Below are 12093 nucleotides of genomic sequence, written 5' to 3' on the forward strand. Positions count from 1 at the left end.
AAACATTCTGAAGTTTCTAAAACTGTTTGAATGATGTCTGTGAGTATAACAGAACTCATATGGCAGGGAAAACCTGAGAAAAAATCCAAATAGGAAGTGAGAATTTGAGACTGGTCAATGTTCAACTCATCGCCGATTCAATTCCGTGTAAGATATGGATCTGTTTGCACTTCCTACGCCTTCCACTAGATGTCAACAGTCTGTAGAACGTGGAATGAAGCCTCTAGTGTGATGTGGGGCCGGATGGGAGGTGTTTCAGTCATTGGTCTGGCAGAATGCCAGTTCCTGGTCATGCGCTTTCCTCACGATATCGCCTTGCGTTCCATAACTTCTACAGAGCATGAAGGAATGCTCCGGTTGGAACGTTATTGGATATATATGATAACAACATCCTGAAGATTGATTCTCTACTTAGTTTGACCAGTTTATTCGACCTGTTATTTAACTTTTTGACGTTTTCGTCCGAGTTTGCCTGCATCTGCGCGAGCGTTTGGACATGTGCACTAAACATGCTAGCAAAAGTAGCTACTTAGACATAAGTAATGGACATTATCGAACAAAACAACGATTTATTGTGGAACTAGGATTCCTGGGAGTGCATTCTGATAAAGATGATCAAAGGTAAGGGAATATTTATGATGTAATTTCGTATTTGTGTTGACTCCAACATGGCGGAGAAATTTTGTTTTTATCTGAGCGCCGTCTCAGATTATTGCATGGTGTGCTTTTTACGTAAAGATTTTTTGAAATCTGACAGCGGTTGCATTAGAACAAGTGTATCTTTAATTATATGTAAAACATGTCTCTTTTTTGTGGCTTCTGGCCAAGTGTGACGCTACCGTCCCACATATCCCAGAGAAGTTAATGCAACCGCTGTGTCAGATTTCAAAAAGCTTTACGGAAAAAGCAAACCATGCAATAATCTGAGGTCGGCACTCAGAGCCCAATCAAGACAAAAATATATCAGCCATATTGTGCAGTCAACAGAAGTCAGAAATAACATTATAAATATTCACTTACCATTCACTTACCTTTGATGCACTCCCAGGAATCCCAGTTCCACAATAAATGTTTGATTTGTTCGGTAATGTCCATCATTTATGTCCAAATAGCTACTTTTGTTAGGCGTTTGGTAAACAAATCCAAAGTCACGAAGCGCGTTCACTAAAAGCAGACGAAATGTCAAAAAGTTCCGTAACAGTCAGTAGAAACATGTCAAACGATGTATTGAATCAATCTTTAGGATGTTTTTAAGAATTTCCCTGTATTTAGCACCACCCATCATTCCTTCAATTCTGACCAGTTTCCCAGTACCTGCAGATGAAAAACATCCCCACCGCATGATGCTGCCAACACCATGCTTCACTGTGGGATGGTGTTCTTGGGTGATGAGAGGTGTTGGGTTTGTGCCAGACATAGCGTTTTCTTGATGGGCAAAAAGCTCAATTTTAGTCTCATCTGCCAGAGTACCTTCTTCCATATGTTTGGGTAGTCTCCCACACGCCTTTTGGCGAACACCAAACGTGTTTGCTTATTTAAAGCCCAGCTCTGTGGAGTGTAGGCTTAAAGTGGTCCTATGGACAGATACTCCAATCTCCGCTGTGGAGCTTTGCAGCTCCTTCAGGGTTATCTTTGGTCTCTTTGTTGCCTCTCTGATCAATGCCCTCCTTGCCTGGTCCGTGAGTTTTGGTGGGCGGCCCTTTCTTGGCAAGTTTGTTGTGGTGCTATATTCTTTCCATTTTTTAATAATGAATTAAATGGTGCTCCGTGGGAAGTTCCTGACATTTTTTTATAACCCAACCCTGATCTGTACTTCTCTACAACTTTGTCCCTGACCTGTTTGGAGAGCTCCTTGGTCTTCATAGTGCCGCTTGCTTGGTGGTGCCCCTTGCTTAGTGGTGTTGCAGAATCTGGGCACTTTCAGAACAGGTGTATATATACCGAGATTATGTGACATTTAAATAAAGTTAACCTGTGTGCAATCTAACTAATTATGTGACTTCTAAAGATAATTGGTTTCACCAGATCATATTTAGGGGCTTCATAGCAAAGGGGTGAATACATACGCACGCACCACTTTTATTGTTTAGACTTTTTTTAAACAAGTTATTTTTTTCATTTCACTTCACCAATTTGGACTATTTTATGTATGTCCATTTCATGAAATCCAAATAAAAATCCATTTAAATTACAGGTTGTAATGCAACAAAATAGGAAAAATGCCAAGGGGGATGAACAATTTCACAAGGCACTGTATCTGGTTGTAGAAACTCCTCCATGCTAATGAGGTAACCACTAGTTATGGATGTAGTATATCTGGTAATGAGGAAACCGCTAGTTATGGATGTAGTATACCTGCTAATGAGGAAACCACTAGTTATGGATGTAGTATATCTGGTCATGAGGAAACCGCTAGTTAAGGATGTAGTATATCTGGTAATGAGGAAACCACTAGTTATGGATGTAGTATATCTGCTAATGAGGAAACCACTAGTTATGGATGAAGTATATCTGCCTGGAGCAAAAATGGAGTGCAAAGATTTTGGTTTTTCACARTGTATTCTGAAAATTACAGAGAAAGACAGGGGTGCTAGTGAAGGAAACATTAAGCTCTGTGTCTATTCACTAATTCCCCACAGTGGGGGAATTTAGGGGAGTTCTCATAGGCTGACAGCAAAAACAGCCTTCATTTCCAGGTTGCTTATGAGTACATTTCACACTATATTGGATTATAAAYGTTAGGCTCGTTTGAATGTCCTGCTTTATACTTAAAAAAACACTTCCAACAGTAAAACGCTCTTCGGCTAGCTTTGCTACTAGCCTGTCAATGAGCGTTTGTAAACTAAGTGTACGCAAATTGGCCCATAACTTCAACTAACAACAACATAGACCTACTGTAGGACCCATAACTTGCCTAACAATAACAGACCTACTGTAGGACCGATAACTTCACCTAACAATAACATAGACCTACTGTAGCACCCATAACTTCAACTAACAATAACATAGACCTAATGTAGGACACATAACTTCAACTAACAACAACATAGACCTACTGTAGGATCATAATTCCAACTGAAACGAACAGGTAGACCTACGTAGGACCCATAACTTCACCTAACATAACATAGACCTACTGTAGACCCATAACTTCACTAACAAACATAGACCTACTGTAGGCCACTCCATAACTTCACTCAACAATAACATAGACCTACTGTAGGACAACATACTTCAACTAACAACAACAACTAGACCTACTGTAGGTAATCATAACTTGCAAACTAGACATACAACATCCGATCTCTACTGTAGTGACCATCGCTTCACCTAACAATAACATAGACCTACTGTAGGACCCATAAATTCAACTAACAACAACAACATAGACCTACTGTAGGATCCATAACTTCAACTAACAACAACATAGACCTACTGTAGGACCCATAACTTCTCCTAACAATAACATAGACCGACTGTAGGACACATAACCTCACAACAACATAGACCTACTGTAGGATCCATAACTTCACCTAACAATTAACATAGACCTACTGTAGGACACATAACTTCACCTAACAACAAAATAGACCGAGGACTATATATCATTTAATATTTCAGGTAAAACATGGAAACTAAAATGTCTTTGTCATGATATTTCATAACCTGATCACCAGATAATTTTGTGAATAATCCCACTAGGCTACTCTGTAATGGGTTGTCATTCTAAATGTCCTGAATGAAGGAAAATAACTCTGTGTGTTGTACAATAGCCAATCCATCAAGGAACAGTTCTCTACACATTATGAGCTAAGTATCTCTGTGTCCAAACAGACAAACGAGACCCTACTGTAAATCAAGCAGACAATAACACATTATAAACACCAATTTGTTAGGGATGTTGGATCCAACATGGAGCACGGCATAACTGTCTTTACCAGAGTAATGAATGAAGAAGCACTTTGGTTGTTGTTGCATGTCGTGATGTTTGTCATTTGACTGGCATTCAGAAAATGATTTCCTGGATCAGCTGATGATAGTTGAACATGTGACTAACTAAATAGCTACAGTATTAAGAATTATGTGTAATTATTGAAGAACCACATTAATGACAGTATCCATTTGGATGTTGTCAATAAAGGTGACTCTAGGTTTGAACCATTTAATTTTGTGAACTCTGAAATTATTTAGGATCTGTGCCAATGAAAACAGTTTTCCCAGCGTAATATAAGGAGCCACTAAATGTTACATAGGTAGAGTACATTTCAGAGATTTGAAAACAAGAAACTGTACGAACAGGAAAATAACCTAAACCACAAGGCCAAATCTACACTGGAGGAGCTTACCAAGATGACATTGAATGTTCCTGAGTGGCCTAGTTACAGTTTGGACTTAAATCGTCTTGAAAGTCTATGGCAAGACKWGAAAATGGATTTCTAGATCAACAACCAACTTGACAGAACATGAAGGATTTTAAAAAGAATAATGAAAATTCACATGAAGATCAGTCGCCTATTGGATGACATCACGACTTCCCATCAAGCCAACTCCTTGAATACCTTACTATGACATCACTCACTCCTTCTAGTTTGCAGTTGTTAAAAAAACAAAAAATTTGTGTGTTTATACTTTACTGTATTTATATATCACTTTTCAACAAGAAAAGTTTAAAAATCAATGGAGGAAGTCATGAACAATTCCTACAGTGCAAAAACATATTAAAGTGTAGAATGCCGTTTTAAAAATCAAACATGTGTTCAACAACTGCAGAGTTTGTGTCCCTGTTAAGAGAGTACTCACTGTATTTACTGGTGTTAATCAGATCTCCAGTCTTCTCTTCTTCGTCCTCCTCTAATGTGACAGTAATCTCCCCCTCTTCATCCTTCATTCCAAAAACGTCTTCATCTTCTTTCACTTCATCCTCCACTCCAAAAACTGCATCTTCTTCCTCTTCTTTCACTGTAACATCCTCCTCCTCCTCTTTCACTCTGAAGGCGTCTTTCTCTTCTTCTTTCACTGTAACAGCCTCACCCTCTACTTGTTTTTGTATTGTAATAGCCACCTCTTCCTCCTCCTCTTTCACGAGAGCTTCTTTCTCCGTCCAGCAGACCGCCTCGTCTTTAGCAGGAGGAGAGTAGCTTAGTGAACTCATGGTCGGAGATAATAGTTAGTTAGCATTAGCGACTAGACGAGTGCTAACTTAACCAGCCAGCTAGTTGACTTACAACGTAAATATTAAATTAAATGGGGTAGCTAGTTGTTCCCACATAAGTATGTTTAAATCATAGTGGCAAATAAACCACGAAATTGTCTAAAGAACTTGAATGTTCCGACTTTGTTGGCTAGCGAGCTACCGAGGTGGCTGCAGTTGTTGAAGAAGCGTTCCGTCCACTAGATTATACGTCACACTAGAAACATCGCCTGAAAGACACATATCGCCATCTGCTGTCTGGAGTGAGTAAACGCAGTTGAGGAGGGAAAACATTTTTTCTCTTCATTGTATTATAATATTATAAAGCAGTTTAGGGAAACGTTTTTTTCTCYCCATTAAATATGAATAGGTTACCTCTGCTAGGAGGCTGAAACTTGGCCATAAGTGGATCTTCCAGCAAGACACATCAACATCCACAAAGAAACGGTTAATTGGGCACAAAATCAACATTTTCAATGGCGATCTCAGTCCTCGGACTTGAACTCCATTGAAAACCTGGGGTTTGAATTGAACAGGGCAGTCCATAAGCGCAGACAAAATAAATGAAGGACCTGGAGAGATTCTGTATGGAGGAATGGTCTAAGATCCCACCCAATACGTTCTCTAATCTCATAAAACATTTCAGTGTCGTTATCCTACCAAGGAGTGCTGGAGTATTGAAAACATGTGTGTGGTAATAATTCAGACCCCATACCTTTGAGAATTACATGTTAAACTAAATCTCTTTATCTGAGCAATTGTATTAGTATAAAATAATATATTTTCCCATAATTTTTACACGCAATATAGCTCAGTATTTTGTTAGCTCACATTTTGTTACGTTAAAGCCTTACTGGTTAATGCTTGGTCGCAAATGGGTCTTCCAAAAGGACAGTGACCCCAAGCATACTTCCAAAGTTGTGGCAAAATGGCTTAAGGACAACAAAGTCAAGGTATTGGAATGGCCATCACAAAGCCCTGACCTCAATCCTATAGAAMATTTGTGGGCAGAACTGAAAAAGCTTGTGCGAGCAAGGAGGCCTACAAACCTGACTCAGTTATACCAGCTCTGTCAGGAGGAATGGGCCAAAATTCACCCAACTTTATTGGGGAGCTTTTGGAAGGCTACCTGAAACGTTTGACCCAAGTGAAACAATTTAAAGGCAATGCTAATACTAATTGAGTGTATGTAAACTTCTGACCCACTGGAAATCTGATGAAAGAAATAAAAGCTGAAATAAATCAGTCTCTCTACTATTATTCTGACATTTCACATTCTTAAAATGAAGTGGTGATCCTAACTGACCTAAAACAGGGATTTTTTACTAGGATTAAATGTCAGGAATTGTGAAAAACTGAGTTTAAATGTATTTGGCTAAGGTGTATGTAAACTTCCGACTTCAAATGTATATACATCAAATCACATTTTATTTGTCACATACACTTGTTTAGCAGGTGTTATTGCAGGAGTAGCGAAATGCTTGTGTTTCTAGCTCCAACAGTCCAGTAATATCTAACAAGTAATTTCTAACAATATACACAATCTAAAGGAATGGAATTAAGAATATATAAATATTTGGACGAGCGATGTCAGAGCAGCATAGACTAAGATAGAATAGAATACAGTATACATATGAGATGAGTAATGCATAGACTAAGATACAGTAGAATAGGATATAATACAGTATATACATATGAGATGAGTAATACATAGACTAAGATACAGTAAAATAGGATAGAATACAGTATATACATATGAGATGAGTAATGCCAGATATGTAAACATTATTAAAGTGACTAGTGTTCCATTCCTTAAAGTGGCCAATGATTTCAAGTCTGTGTATGTAGGCAGCAGCCTCTCTGTGTTAGTGATGACTATTTAACAGTCTGATGGCCTTGAGATTGAAAAACAGATTCTGTCTCTCGGTCCCAGATTTAATGTACCTTGTGGATGATAAAGGGGCGAAGAGGCAGCGGCTCGGGTAATAACAAAGAACAAATGTGTGTGCCTGAGGGGAAATGCACTTTCATATAGCCAAAAGGGGTGAGAAATTACACCAATACCAGTGGACAATTTGCACTAATGTATATAAACATATTCCCTTTTGCTGACGTGATGAACCGCTAAGGGGACATAAATATTCACCATCTAAACCATGTGTGACCTCTCACCTCTCTGGCTGTAGAAGTGTTCTTCCTAACCAGTCCCTCAACAGCTCCCTGACTGAGCTCCACCCTCACTGAGTCTTCAGAGGAAAGGAAGGCTGAGGAGGGATGGAAGGATGAATGGATCAGTCAGTCAATAAAGTGTAGAGCTGCTGTCTGACAAAATCACTATTTTAGTAGTTCATTAAAACTTCTTCTTAATAGGGGGCGCTGTTTTCACTTTGGGAAAAAATCGTGCCCAAATTAAATGGCCTCGTACTCTGTTCTAGATCATACAATATGCATATTATTATTACTATTGGATAGAAAACACTCTGAAGTTTCTAAAACTGTTTGAATTATATCTGTGAGTAAACAGAACTCATTTGGCAGCAAACTTCCAGATAGGAAGTGAAAATTCTGAAAATGGGCTCTGTGTCAGGCCTGCCTATTCAACTGGCTTATATTTATGGATCTGTATGCACTTCATACGCTTCCACTAGATGTCAACAGGCAGTAGAAGTTGAATGGGTGTCTAGCTTGATGTGAGGCCGAATGAGAGCTTTTGAGTGACAGGTCTGCTCTTTTGTCAGTTTTCAACTGCGCACAGGGGAACAGGGGAACGCGGAAAGGGGAACTCTGATTTTATTGGATACATATGAGAAAAACATCATAAAGTAGGATTTTTCAACCTATTTGACCAGTTTATTCAACGTTTATTGGGACTTTTGGAATTTTCGTTCCAGCGCAACCATTTCTTGGACATGTGTCCTCCACATGGCTAGCCAAAGTTGCTAATTCGACAGAAGAAATGGACATTCTAAACAAACAAACAACAATTTATTCTGGAACTAGGACTCCTTGCACAACATTCTGATGGAAGATCATCAAAAGTAAGAGAATATTTATGATGTTATTTCGTATTTTGTGTTTTATGTTGCTCAACAAGGCGGAGAATTGTAGGGCGCTGTCTCACAATATTGCATGCTGTATGTTGTACTAAAGTTATTTTTAAAAATCTAACACAGCGGTTGCATTAAGAACCAGTGTATCTTTCATTTGCTGTACAACATGTCTTTTTTAGTAAAGTTTATGATGAGTTCTTTGGTTAGATTAGGTGACTTGTCCAAAATATCTTCGGACATTTTGGTGCATTTGGCTACGTATTCACAATGTAAAACCACGATTTGTAGCTCTAAATATGCAAATTTTCGAACAAAACATAAATGTATTGTATAACATGATGTTATAAGACTGTCATCTGATGAAGTTGTCCAAAGGTTAGTGATTAATTTATCTCTATTTCTGGATTTTGTGAAAGCTATGTTGCGGTGAATAAATGCATTGTCTGTTTGGCTATTGTGGTGAGCTAATAAATATATATAATTGTGTTTTCCTGTAAAACACTTAAAAAAGCGGAAATATTGTTGGATTCACAAGATGTTATCTTTCATTTGCTGTACACCATGTATTTTTCATAAATGTTTTAGTATTTATGTATTTCACGTTGCTCTCTGTAATTATTCTGGCTGTTTTGGTGCTATTTGTGATGGTGGCTGCAATGTAAAACTACGATTTATACTCAAATATGCACATTTCAAACAAAACATAAAGTATTGTATAACATGATGTTATAAGACTGTCATCTGATGAAGTTGTTCAAGTTAGTGATAATTTTATCTCTATTTGTGTTTTTGAAAGCTACCTATGCGGTGGAAACATGGTGAAAACTGCGTTGTGTGTTTGGCTATTTGGTGAGCTAATATAAATATATATTGTGTTTCCCTGTAAAACATTTTAAAAATCAGAAATGATGCTGGATTCACAATGTTTATCTTTCATTGCTGTATTGGACTTGTGATTTCATGAAATTATATTATATGATATCCCTGTCGCGTTAGGCTAGGCTATGCTAGTCAGCTTTTTGATGAGGAGGATCCCGGATCCTCGTTAGAGGTTAAAGTAAATAAGGCTTTATGACTGCTGAATACCAACTATCAATCACTTAGATAATGTATTTTCAGGTAGAGATACATCCTGAGATGTCTCTAGCCCGTTGAAGTTGACATTAAAATGGTTAAGGAAGGGTTTAGGTAGGGATGTCCCAAGGATCCCGGATAGCATTGACCATTGTGCAGTCTTCTGTCTCTTTTACATAGCAGTGATGGGTTCTGACTTCTGAACGCAGATTACGTCTACCTTCATACTGTATTGGAGAGACAGCTGCTGACTGCCCGTTCAAGTCAGTTCAACATCTCACCTCATACTGTATTGAGCAGCAGCAGCTGACTGCCCGGTTCAACGTCAGTTCACCGTCTCACCTCATACTGTATGGAGCAGCAGCAGCTGACTGCCCGGTTCAACGTCAGTTCACCGTCTCACCTCATACTGTTTGGAGCAGCAGCAGCTGACTGCCCGGTTCAACGTCAGTTCACCGTCTCACCTCATACTGTATTAGACAGCAGCAGACTGACTGCCCGGTTCAACGTCAGTTCACCGTCTCACCTCATACTGTATTGGAGTAGCAGCAACTGACTTGATCGTTGATGCTAATCAGCATGTTTGAATCTGAGAGTAAATAGAGCGACTACACTCTAAAAATGAAGGGTTCAACTGAGTTGTTCTCAGATCCCCTAAGATCCGTAGGGTCCTTGGTCAATGAAAAACACCCCAAAAGGTTCTTCAAAAAACTTGTTAGAAGGTGGGTTCATCGAGGAACTCCGTTGTTGCAGAACTTCTTCCAGGAACTCGCAATTACAACTGAAAACGACGGTGACAAGTTTTGATGCGACAACAGTTAAAAAGGTTAAGTTGGGTTGATGTTTGACTCTGAATATCTCTCGAAATAATTTATTATTATAATATAACATACTAATAATGAATAACGAAGACAATTCTGGTTTTCTGAATAGCTTCCATAACGTTACTATAGTTAATTAACGTAAATATTAGAAAGCCGGGTTTGACCGTCCGTTGTATGAGCTACAGTACAGTACCGTTATCTAGCTAGCTAACGTTATGTCCCAACTAGGCAAACTAGGTTTGGATTATTTCCCTGAACATATATTATTTCTCCGATATATTGTATATCGTTTCCATAAAGCCAACATGGCTTTACACTCATTAACGTAAGTTTCCAATCTAAAGCAGTTCTCACTTTTTAGAATGAACTAGCTAACGTAACTAAAACTAACTAAGGACGTGACCTGTCCAGACGAGATGTTACAACGAACTGAATCGTCAATGGAGGGCTTCCTCTTTATATAGCCTGCTACAGCATGCAATACTATTAACACACAAGGGCATAACTTACATGTACAATACTGTAATGAAACAGCAGGGAGCAGATCTCCGAACCCTCGACCCTCTAGCCGAAGTCCAGCGCGCTATCGACTGTGCCGCAAAAGCATGCTCGTGCGGTAGTACACTACCCCTCCTTTCAAAGAGCGCGTCCTCGCGCTAGCTTGCGACTCTACGTCTTACAGAGAACGCGCTCACCGCCAAGCACACGCACTGTCGTGGATGCAAGGTTCGATCACTTCTGACACCAATGAATGAAACAGCAGGAAGCAGGTCCAGTGGCGAAAATCTGATATCAACCTTGAGGACAATTACATTAAATTTTCTCAAGAGCAATTCCTGAGGGGACACCCAAAAGTAGTGCTGTAACACATAGTAACGTTATATGTTAAATGTATATTGAGGAACCATAATTCCTACAACTGGATAATTGTAGGTACAGTAGTTAACTGAAGGGTTTTCCCAACTTGTTCAAATGTTTAAATCATTATAATCTACTAATAATAATATTATAGCAGTGCTCCTTACCAGTCCAGTATGTATGCAGGTATTCGTACTTACAACCAGCAATATCAAAGGTCAGTAGGTGACAATGGTACTGTACACTGTATGGTGTAGTTTTCATAAATACAATGAACATGTGTGATCACATCTAAAAGAATCTCCATTGAGAACCATCACAAAGTTGGTCTCCGTATTGAATTGACCTTTTAATTTGACTTTTTCGATACATTTATATAGTCATTAAATATGTGCACCTGGCCTGAGTCTAATACAATATCTTTACAAGAACAAAAAGCTTAAAATAAGTACAGTTCTAAAAGCAAAATAACTACTTCAATGAAAAACCCAAATAAATCAACAAAAATATCCTTCAGTCAGTGTCTCAACTCTTCAAACAGCAGCTATGGACAAGTATGTCGCACAAAGTATGCAATTTTAAATAAAATAACATGAAATAAATAATTTGTAAGTGTACTGAAAACTACTAAACAAAAGAACAAATATCAATTAACCAGGGGTTCTCAAACAGGGGTCCATGGACTAATTGCAAGGGGTCCGTGAAATAAAAAAGTGTAATGAATGTAGTCAGTACCACAAGGTTTCCAGTAAGTTTACATATAATATAGAGGGGGTGGAGGTCCCTGAGGACCGCTCAAAACCTTGCCTCAAAATATGCAGGGGTTCAGTACCCCAAAAAGGTTGAGAACCACTGCTATACACACTACTGAACAAAAGAACCGAGCATATGTTTGCGGGTTTCCTCAACAACACGTTGCACTTTCGCAATCCCTCGCCTGTTGTCTCCGACACCCTGTATAGCCCAATAAAACTCCTTGTGAGGACATGGTCATGGTCAACATAACGCAGACAGACATTCTCCTGTTCAGCACCAGAGACATCTTGAGTACCATCAACAATTAATGAAAAATTGTACAATAGGAAGAGACCTAATC

General features: G+C 38.8%; 3 protein-coding genes across 6 annotated transcripts in view; 1 reads left to right on the forward strand and 2 right to left on the reverse strand.

Moving 5' to 3' along the window:
- LOC112069530 (zinc finger protein 180-like) overlaps positions 1–5442 on the reverse strand; it is a 16182-nt gene extending 10740 nt beyond the window's left edge. The window contains exon 1 of the mRNA XM_024136869.2: positions 4801–5442. Within this exon, the coding sequence (XP_023992637.2) occupies positions 4801–5152 (352 nt within the window). The 5' untranslated portion in view covers positions 5153–5442. The remainder of the gene's footprint in view (positions 1–4800) is intronic.
- The window catches only part of LOC112069533 (gelsolin-related protein of 125 kDa-like), a 243717-nt gene that overhangs the window by 41736 nt on the left and 189888 nt on the right, over positions 1–12093 (forward strand). The window lies entirely within an intron of this gene.
- The window catches only part of LOC111979311 (uncharacterized), a 141014-nt gene that overhangs the window by 10740 nt on the left and 118181 nt on the right, over positions 1–12093 (reverse strand). The gene's annotated exons all lie outside the window — the stretch shown is intronic.

This window comes from Salvelinus sp. IW2-2015, unplaced genomic scaffold (assembly GCF_002910315.2).
Source record: "Salvelinus sp. IW2-2015 unplaced genomic scaffold, ASM291031v2 Un_scaffold1042, whole genome shotgun sequence".
In the NCBI taxonomy this organism is placed as follows: Eukaryota; Metazoa; Chordata; class Actinopteri; order Salmoniformes; family Salmonidae; genus Salvelinus; species Salvelinus sp. IW2-2015.